This window comes from Pleurodeles waltl, chromosome 7 (assembly GCF_031143425.1).
Source record: "Pleurodeles waltl isolate 20211129_DDA chromosome 7, aPleWal1.hap1.20221129, whole genome shotgun sequence".
NCBI lineage: Eukaryota > Metazoa > Chordata > Amphibia > Caudata > Salamandridae > Pleurodeles > Pleurodeles waltl.
Window position 1 is genome coordinate 1,053,339,654 of NC_090446.1, and position 22,112 is coordinate 1,053,361,765.

General features: G+C 44.7%; 1 protein-coding gene across 2 annotated transcripts in view; it reads right to left on the reverse strand.

Moving 5' to 3' along the window:
- The window catches only part of PECAM1 (platelet and endothelial cell adhesion molecule 1), a 302,864-nt gene that overhangs the window by 271,967 nt on the left and 8,785 nt on the right, over positions 1 to 22,112 (reverse strand). For both annotated transcript variants that reach the window (XM_069199932.1, XM_069199933.1), the window contains exon 3: positions 8,505 to 8,798. In XM_069199932.1, the coding sequence (XP_069056033.1) occupies positions 8,505 to 8,798 (294 nt within the window). The remainder of the gene's footprint in view (positions 1 to 8,504; positions 8,799 to 22,112) is intronic.

A 22,112-nucleotide genomic window follows, 5' to 3' on the forward strand; every position in this document is an offset into this window, starting at 1 on the left:
CTTTCCCGGACCGTATCCCATTTATTTATTTTTTCTACAGCATATATAATATAAGCAATATTCACAATCCGGCCTTCCAACATCCAAGTGATCTTTTTCTCACTAGAATTTATATATGATATAGCAGCTCTTTTGCTTTTCAAGGCCCGTCACATCCTATCCATCTATGGTAACAAAACAAAAAACATATATCAAAAAACATTTTTTAATATATGGTTTTTGTTTTGTAATGCCCGTGAACAAGGGAATATTGATTCTCGAAACGCGTCGGGTAATGTTTTCTTTTGCCAAATAAATTTATATTTTAAGACATCGCTGACCGAGGTGTTTTCCTTTTAGTCAAAAGGAACGGACTGTGGATTTAACGGGGGTTCGTGACCCCTCCTCGGTCTGCCGTGTTTCGGCGCAGACAAACATGTATTTTGGAAGAACGGTATAAATATGTATACATATACCTGTATATATATTATAGTTAGGACCATGTTTCCATAGAAAAAGCATTTTTTTACTTGCCTATATCTTTGGCACCATTTGAACAATCTTAACAAACTTTTCCCAAAATGAGTGTTCCGGTGATTCCTGTTATGCACAGAAAGTTCCAGGGTAATCTGTCAAGGGGAGCCGAGAAAAAGGGGGGAGTAAAAAAAATTGCGTTTCCGACGTTAATTCCCATAGGACCTTTGAACACGACTACAGCCCGAACCACTGTCGGCAAATCTGGCAGAAAGCTAGCTTTCGGTACACAGATCGCGCTTTTGCTCATTTGGTGTTAATCCATTGAGTAGTTTTTGAGACATTAAAGGGAAAACTATTTTGTATATCTCTGGTCGCGGCACCTTGAGATTATTTTGTGAAAATGTGTGTATTTTCACAAAGCACGTGCGAAAAGAAGTGCTGTAATTGGCTATTCGCCACCTAACTACAAAGTTGCGGACACCATTTTATTTCACGGGGCACGGTCCCCTGGGGTGAAATTCCTCATTGAAAGTGGCATAAGGGGTCAGGGTGAAGGTACCCTGACCCCAGGGATGTGATATAGGTGTGCTTTAGGGGCAAATTATAGATTTTAAATGATTTTGCATCACCATGCGTGGTATTCGTGACAATTCATCAAATTTTTGCGAATTATTTGCGAAATATTTGCAAATGTAAAAAACACTAATTCATTCACTCATACATGCACTCAGAGACTCATGCGCCTGCTCACACACCCACTCAGACACTCATGCACCCACTCAGACCCATTCATAGACTCACACACCCACTTTCAGACCCACTCACAGATCCACTGACAGAGACAGTCCCTGCGCTGCGCAAGGCAAAAGGCTGTGCATGGCGTGGGCTTGGGTGGTAACTATAACTCACGCCTTCGCCAGCAACAGCATAGCTTTGATCTTGATGTTGTATTGCTCTCATATGTTCAAGTATTCTCTACTTTAACTGGCATATAGTACTAACTATGTACTGTAGTCCACACTCACACACTATTAGGTAGACCACATATTGGCTACTCTATCTGTATTATGCTGATCCCTCTTTAGAGACCTTGAACTTCTATATGTCACTTGTGGTCCGACACAAGAAGGGATCGCTTGGTTGGTCGTCCCTTCAACAACACCTCTGAGCAAGGTCAATACTCCAGAGGAGGGCACTGGCAGGACCAGTCCAAGTTTAGTGGGTTCTTCTCCTTGCAAGGCTCTGGAGGACACAGCAGCTGAGGCCTGTCAAGAGGCATGCCCAAGGCTAGTGCATACATCAGTATGTGCATCCTCTTTGGCACCAGTTCTGGTGGGAGACCCACTAACAATGTTTCTATCCAACTGGAGACCCATAACCTTGGATACAAGGGTTCTTCAGATAGCCATATTGTTCCATATAGAGCTCTATGGATCCCCCTTCCAGGCTGTTCTTCCCAGTCCACTAATATGCTCAGCGAAGCACTCCAAGCTCATCAACCAAGAGGTAGAAGATCTGGTGGTAAAAAAATGCAATCTCAAAGTCCTTTTTGTATCCCAGAGGGTTTGTCAACAATACCTTCCTCATGGAGACGAAGGACAAAGGCTTCAGACTGGTGATAAAGCTATAACATTTGGCTCATATACTGCTACATCAAGATGGAGGGCATCCTTCCTCTGGGGGACTAGATGGTTTGCCTAGATTTGAAAGACGCTTAATTTTGGATACCTATATAAAGGCACCACCACAGATTACTACAGTTCATCAGGAGACAACAGGTATTCAAGTTTGCAATTCTTCTTTTCAGCCTTTCATCAGCATTGTGGTGTGTTACAAAGGTCCTCAAACTGGCAAAGGAATTCCTCAGAACTCAAGGTATCCAACTGATCATCAACCTCGACAACTTCGTCCCTATGGACCAGTTCCAGGACCTTTTGAGACCCCACCTGGCATATGACCTCTTTCTTCAGGAGCCTGGGGTTTGTTATCAACAGCAAGTAATAATCAATGTCATCCTCACGACAATCAACTTCTTAGATTTGTTATTGAACCTGGAAGGCCCACTATAAGCCTTCTTCACAGGAAGATGTCACATATTTGCCTAAGAAGGACTCGAGCCAAACCAAGATCATCCCTGAGTCAGGTGGCACAGTGGGGTTACTGTCCTTCTCAACCTGAGCAATCTTCCCAGTCCTGCTGCGCTACAGAGCCCTACAAGGACTTGAAGCCTTACATTCATGGAAGGGTCTTGCATACTCCGAACAGGGCCCACTCTCAGTGGATGCCAAGGAAGAAATCAAATGGTGGCTCACCCACATGGAGGCTTGGAACAGAATAGCCCTTTATTGTTCGGACCCAGACATCATTATCAATTTGGATGCTACGCAGCCTAATGTGGAGAATCAACTATAGGAGGAAGTTGACTGGACCAAGAGCAGCAGCTCCGTATCAGTTGTCTAGAGCAACTGGCTGAATAATTCTCCATCCAAGGTTGGAGCAGGAAAAGGCCCAATGTGTCCTTCTGAAAGTGGACAATATTTCAACAGTGAAATATGTAAAAAAACATTTAGGGGGCAGTTGATCAAAGGTTCGGTAATTTTGCTTAAGCAGTTCAGTGACAGCGGAATACCTTCCAGGAGCAGCTGACAAAGCAGCAGATTGTAACTCAAGGTATGTCAAGGACTCAAGCATGTGGAGGCTAGACCTAGAAGTGTTCAACACAATCAACAAAATATGGGGCCCTTTCACGGTGGACCTTATTGCCTCTTGACTAGATCATCAAATTCCCTGATATTTCAGCAGGAGAGCCAGATCAAGGGTTGGTGGCAAGGGATGCGTTTTTTTCAGGATTGGCAACAGGAGAATGGCTACACCTTCCCTCCCTTCACTATGAATATGAGAACTTCAGCATAGATCAGACACCAAAATGCAGACACAGTGTTAATCACCCTGATATCGAGCTCTCAAGTGTGGTTTCCAGTTCTTCTGGAACTTTCCTGGGATTCTACAATCTGCCTACTCTACTTTCATCACACTCTGAAGAATCAAGAGGAATCATCACACCATCTCATACTGGAGGGCAAGCTGCATCTGATACCATGGTGGATTACAGAAGTAAATGGAAAATCCCATGGCTTTCGGAACAAGCTGAAGAACTTATCCATAAAGCATGCGCTGACAGTACAACCAAAAAGATATAGATTGGCATGAAATTGATGGGTGGATTGGTGTATGTCCAGAAACCTGGATCCCTTGGGGTCAAGTATCATTCACATCCTAAACTTTCTGTTTGAATTAGCCCTCCAGGGCATGGCTTACAGGTTGGTAAATCCCTTTAGGATTGCCATCTCAGCAGGTCATCCACCTATTGAGGGGGACGGCATCCTTTTGTACAGAATCCTCTCGAAGTCATCCAAGTCTCATTTCCCCCAAAACCAAGATACTCTCAACTTTGGAACGTGATCAATGTGTTGAATACATTTCTGTCCTGGTCACAGAACAAATACCTGTCTAGGAAAGAATTGTCTAGGAAATTAGCAATGTTGTTGTGTCTTGTCTTATGTAGAAGAGTGAATGTACACCCCAGAAATGTTCCACTTTAACATTTGCAGAAGTACCAAAACTCACACCAGGCTAATCTTGTGTCTGGACTCACATGATTGCCCCAAGTTGTGCACAGTAGAATGCCTGAAAGTGTATGAGATGATGACCGAGGAGGTGGGGCCGATGGGTGAACATCAACTTCTCATTTCAATTAGAAAACCCTTCATAGTCGTCTTTTCACCTACCATTGCCAGATGGATTTGACGAGTACTATAGGAAGCTGACATTGACATCGATATTTTGGTGCCCATTTAGTGAGGCTCAAGGACATAATGAATGCTGTAGATTGGTCCTCTGATTCCATATTTAAGAGGTTTTATTTTAAAACCGTTGTGGACATAGCCTCTGTGGTGGTAAGTAAGCTTTGAACATGCATAATTCCTGCCTTCATCCTGACACTGAATTTAAAATTTCCTAGAAATTGTAAAGGAAATGTAAAGGAAATGTTCAGTTCTATTAAAGAAAAGGGGGTGATGAATACCCTCCTCACAGAATTAGACTCTGTCACCTAACCTCATTCTTTACTGACAGGGATGGACATTTAGGTATGCTTTACTGACACAATAATTTTATTTAACAGGCAGAGAGCAAAAGACTGAATAATGGGACGCTGGCTGTTGTGCTAAGGCAGAGGAGGAATAGGACGCAGTCACATCTTTTCAGGGGAGAAATGTCACCGGATTGGGCAGACTGTTTGTTTTTAATTTCCCTGGGTTCATAGGAAGTATAGTTCGTATCTGTTTGGTTCATAGAGGCTGCTAGAGAATAAAGAAGAAAGTTAAATGCATAATCCTCACCTGCAGGACCTTAATAGAATTGAATTTTTCCTTTAAGAGGGATGGAAAATTGTTCATCCTGCCCCCTATTAAATGTGTGCCTTTCTGGTTTTCTGCCATATTTACAGTTTAAGTGGAGGTAGACAGCATATGGAATAAGAGGCTGCCCACGTGCTGCAAAAGTTATGTTCATATCCGTTTGTGAGTTCACATTTATTCCCTCGTGTGATCTTTCTGTGCATGCTAGTTTGCTAACATGTATGCTGGGATGACGCTTGCTGGTGGGATCGCAAGTTTGAGTCCCATAAAGGCAAGGGAAATTCGCACTTCCATCCTTTCACACTTAAGAAATTGATCAGAATTAAATTACGTAACAATAACTTTTGTTCTTTACAGAGCTTTGAAACGGCAGATAAAACACTGTATGAAACATGCCATTCTTATTACTCTAAGGGCCTGATTCTAACTTTGGAGGACGGTGTTAAACCGTCCCAAAAGTGGCGGATATACCACCTACCGTATTACGAGTTCCATAGGATATAATGGACTCGTAATACGGTAGGTGGTATATCCGCCACTTTTGGGACGGTTTAACACCGTCCTCCAAAGTTAGAATCAGGCCCTAAGAGTGAATTCTCCTCTTGAAAAAAGTATTCACACGACGATGTAAATATAAGTGCTTTTGAGAGGTGAGTATCCTCAAATTCTTTAGTTTACACGTAAGCCTTTATTAAATCCACACTTTGGTGAACAATATATATAGGTCATTGCCAGTAAGTAGCTTATCTACTTACTTGATACATCATAATACTTGATATTGGTTGATTCCTGGGCACAGTGCACCCCCATTTACAGTTCTAGTATGATGGGCAGTGATACAATATGTATTTGAATAGTAGCTTTCCAAGCAACATTGCCAAATAAACAAGCAGTTTGTATTTTTAAAGAAATTCTTGAGTGGCGGAAACAAATAATGGATAAAAGTGGAATAAACAGTGAAAACAAGCCCTGAATAAGCCAAAAGGTTTGACTTTTGAAAAGTGTGTGCACGCATGCACACATTATCAATGCTCACACTGACACAGTGCATAAATCTTTGCTGACATGAAGACAGAGCCATGCACACACGGACAAACATAGGTGCAAACACCTACATGCACAAACAAGTGGAACACTGATCCAAGGCAGTAATGGGCCTCAGAGGTCACAGACATGAACAAAGATGGGTGCCCTAGGAGCAAAGAAGCAGTAACGAACCCTAGTGGCAGAAGGTTTAATGAGCATCAATGGACCCATGAAGAAATGAAGATCAATGACCTAAGGCATACTGAAGAAATATGTGCCCTATAAATGCAGTCAGTAGTACGACTATAGTAGCAGTTGCATCAGCAGCTGGCAGTGATACGCGTCTATGTCCTCAAGCAGCAATGAGCATTAATGGCCACGCTGTGTCTTGGAGATGGGCTCTCTGTAAGTTATACACTACCCGATAAAGTTACATTGATAGTGAGTGCCTGGCCCCCTTTCGGTGCTGGTGGACGCCATTAAACAGTTAAGAAGGTATACAGGAGAGCTGTAGGCTGCCTCGCTGCTCGCGCACGTGTGCCACAGGTGGGGTTTTACGTGGGCTGCCAGTGCTATTGAGGAGGTCTATGTCCCAGACTTCCTTCAATAATGCATGCACTACATGAAGAGAATTAAAGAGTGCACCTCTCCCTTTGCAGACTCTTCAAAGGAAATGCCCATTTAAAGAAAACAGCGATCAAGACTGACAGCTACGACCAACCAATGGACTGAGAAGTATGTGATGAAGGGTGACCTTTTGCACTTCTCTCTGTGTATACTGCAATGATTTCCCATGAATGGGGCAAGCAATATTAAGTCAAATCAAAATGGATGCCCTAGCATGTATAAACTGTGACCTTTAGGTGTGGTCTATCCACTAAGGAGCAGATTTATGAAAAGTGGTGCTGCACATAGTGCAGCGCCACTTTTCTAGCGCCCTTTAGCACCCCCCCAATTCCACTATGTGTGTGGCGTATCTAAAACACCGCACACCATGACAGCAGTTAGGGAGCTTTGCAGGATTAGCGTAAAAAAATGTGACACTAATCCTGCAAAACCCATTGAGGCCCATTGTAAACAATGATGTGCCTACTTTTAACACCTGCTCTGAGCAGGCTTTAAAAGTGCGGAAAAAAATGACGCAAAGAAATCTATTAGATTTCTTTGTGCCATATTTTCGCCCCCCGCACCCCTTAATGGGGGAACGCTACTTGGCAAAGGCATAATGTAGCGCACAGTGTTACAAAGTGGTGCAATGCATGCATTGCGCCACTTTGTAAATTTAGCGCCGCGATTTTGGCCTTGTTGGGCCACATTAGCGTAGAACAAATGCCACTGATATGGCGCAAAGAGGCACTAGGGCCTCTTAAATCTTCCCCTAAGTTGCTCGTGAAAGCGCACATCAAAATTACAAGGGCTCTTTATATGGACTACTAATCAAAAAGACATCTGTCAAAGGAAAAAGCTAGAAATAAAACTATGTAAGGGAGAAATTGGATTTGTTCACAGTTGCTTGAAAAATGTAGACTTTATACATTTGACATTAGCCCAAGTCAGAGGCCCATGCTGTGTGTTTGTACAAGCTGATATATGCAAGCAGTGCCATCAGAAGTGGGGGGGGGAGGGACAGAATGAAGCACTACTCCTCTGGCCCTTCACTTTTTTGAGTATCCTGCATCTACTGCAAATGGTATTTATGGATTTTAGGAAAAGATTGTGCTGTTTATTAATGATGAGTGAACTAACCGGGGTGTAACACTTTGGGCCAGTTTTACTAACATTTTGTGCTGGGTTTGCGTCACAAAATGTGACACAAACCAGTCCAAAATGTTTTTTTTTACTAATTTACTTTCTAGTGCAAAACTTGTTTTGTGCTGGAAAGTAGTCTGAAAGTTACACAAACCAGAAGAAAGTGCTGCTTTGCATTACTTAACGTCAAGGTAGCATTCTATGGGTGGTACATGGGCATTCCCGTAATCCTATCTACTAATCTTAGTAGTCAGGGTTTTGCGTAAAAAAGTAACGCCACTCGAAAGCAGGCATTAAAAAGAAAAAAGCTTTAATTTCTACTTTCTTTTCTGACTTTGCATGTATGCTGCACTGTAAAGTACCCACAAAAAGGATGAACTGTTTTAGAAGTAGAGGGCATAGTATTTTGTACCAGAAGGGAACCCTTCCAGTAGAAAATCTATTCTAGACTTATGCACACACCCTTACACTATGGCACAAACATGTGTGGGTGGCACTCGGCAACAAAATCCTGCGCCAGTGCTAGGGAGAGGGATGGACAGAGCCATGTCACAAGATAATGCAGGTCCCATACTTTCCTTTTCTCTGACTGGAAGATATTTTTCTTAAGTTAAAAAAGGTGCAGTGGGCCACACAATACATTTTTAACCTGTAAGCACTTCTGACATGCCTGGATGTAGGATGACGTGCATGAAAATGTTAGCATGTAGCTCAAAATCATAAATACATCATATTTGTCATAAGACCACAAAAATGCATGTTGAATAGACTATAGTGGCTCTCCTGTTATAAAAAACACTGTTAGTGTGATAGTTCAGCATGCTGTCATCTTGTGACCTCCAGCACTAGACCTACCTGTGACTGTGAGTGGTACTTCATTGCTGCTCTTCTGCATGCTGCTTGCGTTCACCTTGCACTGGTAGTATCCAGAGTGTGAGACCTGAACAGGGTCTATGGAGTACACAACTCTCCTAGATTCGGAAGTGACGCAGTATACCAGGCTGCCCTCCTTATCGAAACAATACTCGCTCTGGATCGCAAAAGCAGAGCTCTGGCTGATGTCCATGGTGCAGGTCAGGTTGACCGCAGTGCCCCTCTGAACCTCATTAAGCGGTGAAGCATGCAGCGTAATTTGATTGATGGTAAATACTGTGGAGAGAATTGAAAATTAGAAGTCAGACCTATAGCTCACACACACAGAGAAGATGTTTTGCTGCAGGGACAGACTGAACAGCAAGTAATTGGTGAGATTGCGCGGCTGTAGTTAGTCTGTTAGGTTAGCACTAGAAAAGCACATACTAGGCTCTTCTTAATGTTGCACGGCTCAAGTCTGGCGCATCTTGATGGTGCATGAAATCAGCATGACTAGATACACCAGGACTTACTACAACAAACCTGATCGTTTTCATTCCTGTCGTCAGTCACCGGGAGGGATGGTCTATTCCACTCAGCAATATTCCTACAAAACACAGCTGCTGGGATCTGAATACAACATGACTTGAAAGACACAGGACACGGGAAAGGAAGACCAAATCCAGTGGATTTACTTCCGGGAGAGACCCTATCAGGTCGTAGCCCACAGGTAAAAAAATGTGAGCCTAGCTGCCAACTTTTCAACTTACGTGTGACATTCTATCGCCAAATGTGGGACCTTCAATTGGCACATGAACAAACCTAGCTATCTATGAAGACTTAGTAAACAGATAAATACAAAAAATTACACCACTTTTGGGCAATGCTAAGCTCTAGAACACCCCTTACCGTCACTGCCCTAATTACTCTTTCTAACATGGTTTTAACTGACGTGATATTACAAGTCAGCGCCTTGAGGTCGTTACTGAGGGGTAATGAATGGAGCACCCACCGCCTCTCACAACAACGACATTTATTCAGCACCAAGAGGCCCTTGCAGCGGAAGTAGCTGCACCTAGTGAGGCACAGGGCCCAGCCTCTGAGGCACAGGGCCCAGCCTCTGAGGCGCTGCACTCTGAGGTCTTCATCGAGGGGGCGGAGAGTGACTAAAAATGAGCGCCGTTCTCACTGAGGACAGTCACTGCACCCTAAGGGCTTAATAAACTCATTTAGTTTATTTACCTTGCTCTACAGGGATTGGGCCAGCGTCCCCAGAAACGCACCCTACTCGCACCCACCTCCCTTCTGAGGCTTCTACTCACAAATTGCCACTGAGTACCTCTGCACATCACGTTATCCTCCTCACTCCGTGCCCCCACCCCCTCCCACCTGCCCAGCCGCTCCCCTGTCTGAAAGTTTTTGTGTAGTCATGCTCTTATTAGGGCTCTGAATCTAAATGAATATGCCGCACGCGTTGAGAGTTAGTGACTGAGGCAACACTCACCGAATTACATAACGCTACAGTAATTTAACTTAATCTGCATAGATGTTGGGGTGTACTGAAAACTTGAGGCAGGTCCCTCGCTCGGGCTTAGCTATAGGTCCTCCTGCACCCTCAAGCCCAAACAAACCGAGCCTTCAAGTGACTTCTGCCTGCCACCGACGTTGTAACCTCATGCAACCATAGAGAAAGAAATACCCTTCTAGTCGCCTAATTGCACAATATGAAAACAGAAAACCTCGGATCAATCCCAACTTCCTCGCTTGACCAAGTTCTGTGCTTCTTTTTTTCTTCATCATCACATATCAGAGCGTCTTCAAATATGTAGGTTCAAGAAGTATTCTGTATTAAAAAAACCTCTCTTGTGTTTGATTTAATGTGATAGAGGCCCTCATTCTGACCTTGGCGGGCGGCGGAGGCCGCCCGCCAAAGTCCCGCCGTCAGATTACCGTTCCGCGGTCGAAAGACCGCGGCGGTAATTCTGACTTTCCCGCTGGGCTGGCGGGCGGTCGCCTTCAGACCGCCCGCCAGCCCAGCGGGAAAGAGACTTCCACGATGAAGCCGGCTCGGAATCGAGCCGGCGGAGTGGAAGCTGTGCGACGGGTGCAGTTGCACCCGTCGCGTATTTCACTGTCTGCGCAGCAGACAGTGAAATACATGTAGGGGCCCTCTTACGGGGGCCCCTGCAATGCCCATGCCAGTGGCATGGGCACTGCAGGGGCCCCCAGGGGCCCCGCGACCCCCCCTACCGCCATCCGGATCCCAGCGGTCGGACCGCCGTGATCTGGATGGCGGTAGGGGGGGTCGGAATCCCCGCGGCGGTGCAGCAAGCTGCGCCGCTGTGGAGGATTCAATGGGGCGGCGGTACACTGGCGGGAGCCCGCCAGTGGTGCCGGTCCGACCGCGGCTTTACCGCCGCGGTCGGAATCCCCATTGGAGCACCGCCGGCCTGTCGGCGGTGCTCCCGCGGTCCTCCGCCCTGGCGGTCAAAGACCGCCAGGGTCAGAATGAGGGCCATAATGTTGTTCCATGGCCAATAAAAAATCTAGTCAACATATAGGGCGAGCATGACAGGTCTCCTCTGCAAGTGCGGATCTCTTTTGACTGCTAAAACCCGAGCTTCAGGAAGCATAAAAGGATTGTGATGTGACAGCCAGTCAAGGGGCAGAGCACAGGTCGATAGTCTAAAGTGTTTATGACTTCCTTCAGTCATTGTTGGGTAGGAATAAAGTAATATAGAGGTCGTGCCCAAAGCCCAGCTACCACCACATAGCTCATGACACGATGTCAGTATATACATGACAACCGCTCCTTTTCTCTGTGGCGAGGCTTTAACTGTGTACCAGCAGCTGCAGGCTGACAGCTCACACTGGGAGCCATACAGCAGTGCCCAGAAAGCCTCAAGCAATTTAGATGGAAAGAGAGGAGCTGTAAATGGGTGATATTACACTTCAGTTTTATTATGGAGGAATCAGCAGTGACATGCGTTAACCTTACCTGTGATGCGTGGCACTAGGCAGGGCTGGGAGAGGGTCAAAGGAAAGGAGAGGAGAGCACCAGAGGCAGCTAAAGCAGCACAGAAACGAGCACAGATGATGATGAAGCATATGTGGTAACCCTGCTTGAGAAGTGGACAGTGCACAGTTAAAGAAGGAAGAGAAGGAGAATAAATCAGGGGTAGACGCAGAAGGAACCATAGTAGTGAATCTGCTAGCAGTAAAATGGAAGTCAGAGGCAGAAGATTGTTGAGGTGCAGGAAAGACAACAAGAAAAGAAAAGAAACAAGTGGCTCATTCGTTGAGTAGACACCATGAGTGTGATGGGTATGCCCAGGCATGGGTCCCATTTTCAATGTGGCACAGGAACCAAACTATATCTCACTCTTGAGGTGTATGTAGGCTGAAACCAGTCTATGGTTGGTGCTGCTCCCATTCGAAAGGATCTGTTCTGACAGCGTGGGGTGGACTATTCCTAAATGAGCAGGACACCCTGATTTGCATATGATTTGCATATGGCAGGCCTCTTTAGAGTGGCAAGTGAGTGAAAAATTATGGACTGGACTGTAGTCCTGAGTGATGTCTAATGGCTGGGATTAAATCAAGCAATCATTCCATCACTTTGTTGGTGAACACAGTAGAAGCCCTAAGTGTGAGCAGTATCCCCAGCTCACTTTGCCATAGGAGCCAAACTATAGTATACTGACAAGGCTCAAGTATGCTAAAAGTGGTTTGGGGTTGCTGTGTTCCCATCTAGAGGGTATGTGGTCTTCCATTTCAGGCTGTACTGTTTCTTTTGGAGCATGACCAAGGTTGATATGCATATACCAGGTCTCTGTTCTGTTGAGAGTGGCATAGTGGAAGAAAATTATGGACTGGAATGTGGCCCAAGTCTTTTTAAGTAGTTCAGTTTAATTTAAGCATTCCTTCCATCGCTTTGTTCTTTGCTGCAGTAGACATGTTTGGATAAGGGCAGTCCTGGCATAATGGTTGCCATCCTTGGCCTAACAGTCCCAACCTTGGTATAACGTTATTCATCCTTCGCATATTGTGGGCATCATTGACAAAATGGTAGTGACTCAAGGCATAATGGTGATCATCTGTCCAGTGGCCATCCCAGACTTTTACTCAAAGAATTATGATGCAAATCAATTTTTCACCGGAAAATTATCCAGCAACACATTTTTATGCAGAATGTTTGCTAGTAGGTAAAGATTTGCAAAGTTTTAGAAGATTTTGCATTCTTTACAAAATGCTGCTGTTAAACTAGACAAAATTTTAACTCTTCTGATTTCACCCCCCAGAAATGAGTACTAAATGAAAATGGCAAGCGGATATTTTTACTAAAAGGTAAAGCTGTTTTTCTGCCCATCAAAACTGCAGGCTGGTTAAGAGTGTGTTGTGCAATGGGTGAATAGGTGTTGAGCCTTAGGAGTATTTGGCCTAGGCACTAAGAGATGCTTCTTGTCCAGCAAACAAGGAGCATTTAAGGGCATTTCTTAGTTAGCTGATTATTACACTACGTTTGTTCGGTGCTTTGCAGAAAATACATCTGTATTATATGTGCTATCGAAGACAAATACGAAGTTTGTGTGGAGTGAGGACCCCTCGAAAGTGTTTTAAGAAGTGACAAAAATACTTGCCTACAGGTTAGTGATGATGATATGAGAGAAAGAGAAAGAAAACAAAGACTTTGATCATGAACAGTGTGTGGCAATACAGCTGAATGAGGTCATAAAAATGGATACAGGATTTGGCAAAAGATCAGGAGGCAGATGCACCAAACACTGGTCGCAAAATCTGGTTGCAATTTGTGACCAGTACTTTTGTGACCAGTAAAGAACCTTACAAACCCTGTCTCTTTATAGGTTGGTCGAATCAATTCTGGTTCAGAGTGGATCACAATCTGTCCTACCTTATTAAGATTCGTGAGGTAGGTCACAAATTGTGATTCACTTTGACTGGTGGCCATCACAGGAATGGTGGCCTGATAGGGTCAGCAGAGCACCAAACCTGTGATTGCTTGAAATAAAGTAAATAATAGAGGAGACACGGGCTTTGTTTAAAAATAAATGCTTTTTATTTTTCAAAAGTTTTTTTAAGTGTTGTCAGAGGTCCTCTGCTCCTCTGCCTACTCCCAAACGTACTTTATTTTTTATATTAATAAAGGGGAAGGCGCCCCAAGGAGATTCCTTCTCTTCATGAATGGCTTATTGCCCCTGCTAGAGTCAGTAATTTTTCAGTACTTTACAGTGTTCTGTACAACACATCCTTTACAAATGGAGATTCAGTATGGAGTTGCAAACTGTTTTTTAGGAGTATTCAAAATTACTGACTCCTAAATGGATTTAGTGGATTGTACAAAATGTTTTAGCAGTCACGAACAGCGAATCAGAGTGCTTGCAACCATAAAAACATTTGTTACCTCTGGCCTCAAGTTCTGACTAAAGTGTTTACAATCTTCAGGAAGGGTGGTGATACCTGAAAAATGGTGAGATGGAGGAGGATGCGTATGGTCACACTGTCATTCAGCTAACTGTGGAGATCAGAGTAGTGAGATGGTTATAGTATCTCCATGATTCAGGAGGACAGGTTTAGAATTGACTTATGACATGTACATTCACATATGATCTATGAAACAATTTATTAGGCAGGATTTTTGAAGGCTGGTTACATCTTTTAAGGTATTGTGTCTTGTGTTCTATAAGCTAGAAATTAGAAGTGACTCACTTCTCCAGTGAGGAATGTAGAAGTACTGGATTGTTTATGGTGTGAGTTATTATTGGACATAGCTGGACTTTTCAGAGTCCTTGATGGAATGCCAAACTATACCAGATTCATGATAGATTATCATTCAACTAGTTTCCCCAAGGTGGTGATGTGTTTACGCAGGAATATTTTCCTGCAGAATTATTCGCAGACAACAAGACTCAGCAGGTCTCACTGGGTAATATCTGGATTCGAATAGTGTGAAGTTCATGAGAAGTTTTTTATAGCATGCTGAAAGCAAATTGTGGTCAAACGCTAGAATACAATTATAAAGGATAGTTTACAGCTAGAATAGTTAACATATTGAATTGTAAGGAGACCTTTAGGAATCTTTTGTGGATGGTGCAAACTACACCACATGCCAATAAAGATTAGCACTGTTTGTTCTCTAGTGGTCGGGTATGTCGTACCAGGTCGAACAAGGAGTGGATGACTAGCTGAAAGCTTGATGAAGAAAGGATGCATGAACCGCGCACAAATAGACTAAAAGCACTGGGCAGTTCTAAGTTTGTTGGAAAGAGAATGGCCACAGTGGTAAGGGTAAAGTGTTGGTGTCTATGAAAATCTAGTTTGATTCATAAAGGTATTACCTTGTTTTCCTATTTCAAAATGTTAGTGGAGGTAACATTTACTCTTGATATGTCAGAGGATTGTAGAGCCAGGAACAAAATTAATTCATTAGTGGTGTATGAAATGGGGAGAAGACAGCATATAGAAAGACTAAGGCGCATAAATGGATTGGCGCACAAGTGCCCATTTCTTCTCACAGAACAAATAGCTACAAGATATAAGGATTTCAAATCCTCTCACTCCAAAGGTGCAAATGGAGTCTAAGCCACTTAATGTGAACTCTCTAACGCTTAAAGATTTAACCTTTCAAGATCAAAAATCCTAGCTGGAAATGGGAGAGGACTGACTTATCGAGGTTCGAAGCCGACAACGGTGAAGGAACTAGTGAGAGAATAGAATGAGAAGCCACTGAAAGTTTGTGGAGAGGAGGAAACCAATTTTATCTGTCCCAGCAAAGTAATGCCAGTAGAACCTCAACATGATCAACCAGGATTTCAAGAATCACCCTCGAAATTAAGGGTATTAGTGGGCATGCAGATTGCAGTCCTTGGTCCAACAGAATGCATCTATTACCTAAGCCAATGGAGATGGCTAGGGACTGCAAACCAAGAAGCTGAGTATTCTTCTTGGAGGCAAATAGATTGAGTCATGGGCATCCAAAACTCAGAGTTGCCTGATGAAAACCTTCTGTATGAAGTACAAGGGATGTCGATGGGGAAAACAGGTGACTCAGATGGTCTGCAAGCAAGTTCTCCTTCCTCTGAAGATAGACTGCATATAGACAGATGCATCTATGCCCAAATGAAAATATTGTGAGTGAAGTGAACTAATTGGGAAGAACCTGTCCCACCTGATGATTGATATACCTTCTGACTACCTCATTGTCTATAATATGACAGAATGATTTCTTCTGGGGTCAGCTGCAAGATGGCTGATGGACAGCCTTTAATTCCTTCTCATTGGATGACTTTGAAAATTACTGAGGATCTTGCCTGCTCGGACCTGAGTGTCCCCCAAGACTGTCCGCTCCAACCTCCCCTCCAACCTTTCACACTCGCATTTGACTTAATCATGTTTGGAGATGGATGAAGAAAGAGGGTTCCCCTCGGTCTAGTAGTCTGAACTAAGCCACCACTACAGATTGTGACTTAACTGAGGAAGAATAGTCACTGGAAGACTGTAGTCCTGAGAAAGAGGAACCCCGTGCATCAAGTGATGGACTATGGGATAAAATCGAGCCTGCCCCAATGGCACAATGGAGATGGTTGAAGCCATGTCCCCTTGCACCACCATCCACTATTGGCAGATGCTTGTCACTTTTCTAGGAGATTTCTCAGATGTGACTATAGCCTGGTAGAAAAATATTTCCCACTGATGTGTTGAATCTGACCCCAGAGAATTTAATTATCTTCTTCTGGTTGGGATGGATTTCTCCATGTTCAACAGGAAACCAAATCTGGTCAGTGGAATGATCACTCCTTTGCTGAGAAGATCTTGCATGCTCTGCAAGAGAGCTTTCTGGCTGTCTCTCTGTAGAGGAGTTTCACTGAAAAAATGTGAGTGGTGGTTGGCAAATTCCACTCAATAGCCATTCTGGACATCTGCCTGTTATGTCCTGTTGCTAGTGTTTGAGAATAATTTTTCCCAACCTCCCAACTGAGCAGTAGCTGGAAACTGATATTCATGCTTCTGGTTGTTGTGCTGGAGTGGCATAAGAAGCAAGCCAGAACAAGGATTTTTTAACCTCTATGGGCCACCCGGCACAACCCGTGCATCAAAAATGTTGCACAGTCCTATATGTAGAAGCTGGACCAAAAGATTTTGTGAGTGCACAAGTAGGAAGAAGGGCATCATTTAGAGTCTGGAGGACAGGATACTCAGTCAAAACGTGGGGGATATTCCATCTGCAATATCACAAGTGCCACAGGCTATAATGCACTTGTAATACAGTAAATGAGACATACACCACATTTGTGACGGAGTATTCCATCTGCCAAACTCTAAATAGTGGCCTACGTTCTCCTGGGTTTACAAATAAAAATCTATGTGAACAGGTTTTAGAGTAGTACATATGCTTTTAAAATGTACAGCTAGCACTAAGGTCCTCAGATTGAGTGGCTACGTCCTGATCTTCTTGCCATTCATGGGAATTGTCAGTGAAATATGGAATCACAAGTGATGAATGACTACCACACTCCAGCACTCCTGCATTTTTCATCAGGGGCATTTCTTATCAAGAACAAAACCTCCAGGTCATACCTGGAGGATTTTGCCCTCAGTAAAAAAGACGGAATTACTAGTTCAGAAGTGGGAATACGTGTGCAAATACTGCATTCTGCATCTTCTTCTGGATTTACCAGGCTTCAATCTGTTATCCCACTGTAATACTAATACTCCAGGTTTTGGTAACATTGGGCGCACTATGGCTGATTCATAACTTGTGGTTACTCCTAATGAGAGCCCAAATATTCCTGAAAGAGTTACATTTTGCAAATTAAATAAAACTGTACAATTTCTGAGATTCCAGTGTATGTGGATTGGAATTCCAGTCTGTTTTCTATGCTTTGTAATTTCTAGCAAGTTGTAGTCTAACTGTCGCATGTAGCAGATGAAAAATATTTCTAGGTTCCGACCCCCAAAAAATCCTTTAGATGGTTATGGCTAAATAGGGGTACTCTGCCCCCTGCATGTAGGGTTTTTCCACAGCCAGACTAAGTGAGCCTCCACTATGCCATACTCAAGAAGATCATTTGTTAGGATACGATCTGCATGAAGGTCTTCCCATACGCACAGCATAACTCATGTCAATTTGCCACAATGAAGTAAGTTAACCAATACATTGAGATGTCTGAAAACTCCCTATAAACAAAACAAAGGCCCTCATTCCAACATTGGCGGTAAAAGCCGCCTACCACTGCGGCGACGGCCGCCCAAAGTCCATCGCCGCGGCTACCATCCGCTCACCAAATTATGACCACACCCGGATTTCCACCACAAGAAGGGCAGAAATCCAGCTGTAAGCATACTGGCGGGTGGTGGTAAAGTGGCACTGCTACCACCAGCAGCGCCATGCCAGTAGACCGCTGCCAGCCCTATCATGACACATGATAAAGCCTGGTGGTGTTCTGCTGGAGGGCGCTGCTGGCAGTAGCAGCGCCATGTCCTCTTCCCTCACAGAAAACCCCCTGGATGCAGGTTAGTTGGGCTTCCGACAAGGAAGGGGGGTGGAGGGGTGTTGTGTGTGTGTGTGTGGGGTTGTGTGCATGTATGTGTGAGTGTGTGCATGAATGCGACTGTGTGTGTAGTGTTATGTGCGTGGGTGTATGCATGTGTGAGAATGCGTGTACAAATGGAAATGTGAATGCGTGTCTGCATGTCAGTGTGAATGTGTGTACACATGTGTGCGAGAATGAATGGATGCATACGTGAAGAATGCGTGTATGCCAGTGTGAGTGAGTGTGTGTATGTGTGGTGCGTGTCTGCGAGTGTGCGTTTATTGGGGGGGTGGGTGAGCCTCCGACCAGTGACAAGGAAGGAATTCCCTGTCACTGTTAGGGCCTACCGCCGTGGTTTTCCTGCCATTGCGAACGCCACGAAAACCATGGCGGTAGGCAGGGTCAAAATGCTGCCGGCAGTACAATAGCGGCCGCCGGGCTGGAGATTGTTATCTCTGGCCCGGTGGCTGCTACCGCCATGGCGGTAGGAACGGTAAATTGGCGGGTTGGCTGCAGCCAACCCGCCTATGTCATAATGTGGCGGTATGTGCCGTCAGCTTGTTGGCGGTACTACCGCCACGTTATCACCTACCGCCAGGCTCATAATGACCCCCATAGTCAGGCCTGGCACTCCTGGCTGGCCCTTATCAAGCACCCAACTCAAGTGTTCATCATCATCTGACTGGATCCACTGTCTTGGAGATCGGTCAGTCGTTGGACATCTCCAGACTCTGTAGAGAGAGATGGGTTTTCAGCAGTACCTGGGAGGGAACTCTAGGATCCAACTGTTGATCATTCACATTTATCAGTTATAATTTCGTAAGGGTCAGGTGGAATTACACCTCCACATGAAATAGGGGTATAGCAGTCTTGACATTTAGAGGTTCAATTGTAGGTTTTAGGATAGGCTTTCTTTTAGTGGCTTGTAAAACTTGGGCCCTCATTCTGACCTTGGCGGGCGGCGGAGGCCGCCCGCCAAAGTCCCGCCGTCAGGTTACCGTTCCGCGGTCGAAAGACCGCGGCGGTAATTCTGACTTTCCCGCTGGGCTGGCGGGCGGTCTCGTTCAGACCGCCAGCCAGCCCAGCGGGAAAGAGGCTTCCACGATGAAGCCGGCTCGGAATCGAGCCGGCGGAGTGGAAGCTGTGCGACGGGTGCAGTTGCACCCGTCGCGTATTTCACTGTCTGCGCAGCAGACAGTGAAATACATGTAGGGGCCCTCTTACGGGGGCCCCTGCAATGCCCATGCCAGTGGCATGGGCACTGCAGGGGCCCCCAGGGGCCCCGCGACCCCCCCTACCGCCATCCGGATCTCGGCGGTCCGACCGCCGGGATCTGGATGGCGGTAGGGGGGGTCAGAATCCCCGCGGCGGTGCAGCAAGCTGCGCCGCCGCGGAGGATTCAATGGGGCCGCGGTACACTGGCGGGACCCCGCCAGTGGTGCCGGTCCGACCGCGGCTTTACCGCCGCGGTCGGAATCCCCATTGAAGCACCGCCGGCTTGTCGGCGGTGCTCCCGCGGTCCTCCGCCCTGGCGGTCAAAGACCGCCAGGGTCAGAATGAGGGCCTTGGTGTCTAAAAGGCATGTTCTTATGCTGAGCTTCTGGCTTTCAGAAATGTACCCAGTCCCTCTGGGCCTCTGTCTCTGCTAGAAGGCCTAAAGTTTGGAATAGTTTTTGCAATGCTGCTTTGGACAGCCACCCAGTATGTGTGTCTGGCGACAACCCTAATCCTTCTAACTAATTTTGCGGCTACATTCCATTTTGCTGCTCAAAGACAACTGCTTTAGCTCTGTAATGTGGGTGTCAGCAAGGTCCCCCACAACTCTACTTGGCAAGGGTCTATAACATGCTCTACAAAAAGAATGTTGAACAAATCCTCAATAATCAAGACTTTTTATCTTTCTCCTACCATTCACCATTCACATTTTTTGTAGCAAGCATACCAGTCTCCCATGTCTTATGCTGATTCTTCAAGGTGTCCTTGGTACTTAAATGGCGTTGAATAGGGGTCAGAGAAAAGGTTTCCTTATTAACACAACCCTTATGAGTTTACAAATTGTTATGGTCTTCTCTCTTGGCTAGTTATGTTAACATTGTAATATCATAGAAAGGCAGAAGGCTGAGTAAACCTGACACTTCCTCTTCTGCACTAAGACTGTGAATCCCACACAACAGTCAAATAGAAGTCAATCATACCAACACATCCTTGCTCACTGAACACAGTTTCACTATCTCCTTAGGGGAACGAGGGTGAGAGAGAGAGGACTGATAGAACCTGCCACTGTTCAGGGAAGTATTGGCATTTAGGCAGCGGACAGGGCCTCGATCTTTTAGTCTCTCTATTCGCAGAACATTAATCCTTTTTTCCTTCTTCTCCATCAATTCTGTATTAGGATTTGACCTCCAAAACTCCATCTCTTTATGTGACTTTTCAAGCTTGGCTTCTTTACCCACATCTCCATTTTCGTGAACCTCAGTGAGAAGGCATGGCTCCATATTTGGTGCATGGACGGAGCCCAGCTGGCTCTGCTAAGTGGGTGAAAGAAAGGCTTCCATCTCTGCACGGCCTCATCATTCAGTGCATATTCCAACAATGCACATTTGTTTCTTATTCAAACTTTTCAGTACCTCGTTACCAGTCGCCCCGGAAACTGGTGCGATATTTATTGTACCAGATAAAATCCAACTCAGTGGGTGGTCAGAATTTATTGCGTGCAAGAAATGCCACCCGATTGTCAGTTTTTCCCCGATAATTAGCAATAACATGTGACACGCAGATGTTGGAACTTACTACATGATAACCTACGTGTCCCATTATTTCCTGAGCATTTTACCCCCAATAAATATTGGCAGGGTTGACCTGCCAAAATGTATCTAGGACATGGAATTGTTATTGCAAACTCATAGTAACAATACGAGCGGTAACAGAAGTTACTTATTGGAATTTCTTAGGCCACTTGGATGAGGCCCTAAACGTATATTGTTCTTTGAGTGCCATCCCCTCAAGTACAAACTCGTCAACTTCACAATAAAATCTATGGTTATACTGCGTTAAGGGCGGAAGCTAAACATTACAGGGCTACAATAATGTTTATCCCACGGTCTAGACTATAATCTGCATTTCTAGCTACCAATGCCAGATTTTTGCACTGATCGGTGAATGTGTAGGAATCAACTAGCAGTATCAGAGGTGAGACTAGATGTGTCCTATACTGGTCAGCATGCTGGGACATAGAAGGAAAGTTAGACTCCAAAGACGGCTTGGGTCGCAGGGTTGGGCCTACCTCAAAAGAGAAGGTAGTCATTCAGAGAAGACTGACTATATCAGTGCTATTACATTCTTCAAAAAAATGAATGCTCAGCCATAGCTGGTATTTAGTTGACGGAGCAACACTTTCATAAAACCTTAAAATATTTCTGAAGTAAAAAATGAATTCAAAACAGTAAAAAAACAAATATGTTGCACTTAAGAATTGTTATTTTCAGTTATCTGTCGATTGTGGTCAGTGTAGTGATCAAGGTCAGATGTTCACAAACTAAAAAGTTTCTGATCCAGCATTTTGGTCAATAGGGGGCATATGCAGCCCTATTTGAGATACTTTCTCGAATTCACCTCATCCGCTAAGAACCTAAATGTCCTCTTCAGCTCTTCAATGTAGATGTGGGCCTTCACCTCCAAAATAGCAAGAGCAGCATCTTTCTAACTACATAACATTTGCAAAACCTATTTCCTGGTCTCCATCAATACTGCAAAACATGTAGCATTTCAGCAGATTGGATTACTGTAATAGTCTAGTGCTTGGCTCTTCTAACTTCTCCTATGTTCCCCTAGATAAGCTTTTTACTTTTGCAGCCTGGATATTAGGCAATCTCCCCAGGCATAGCCCCACCTGCACCTAGCACCACAAAGTAGAATTGATAAAGGCAAAAAAGGGAGCATGAAATAAATCATCAAAACTAGCATGTAAATCCAGATGTAAATGTTCGAGCTGTGCTGGGATGTGAGGCAGTGTGCTCCCAACCCCACTTCCTGTTTAAAAGACTCCCTTGAGCCAGTGAGC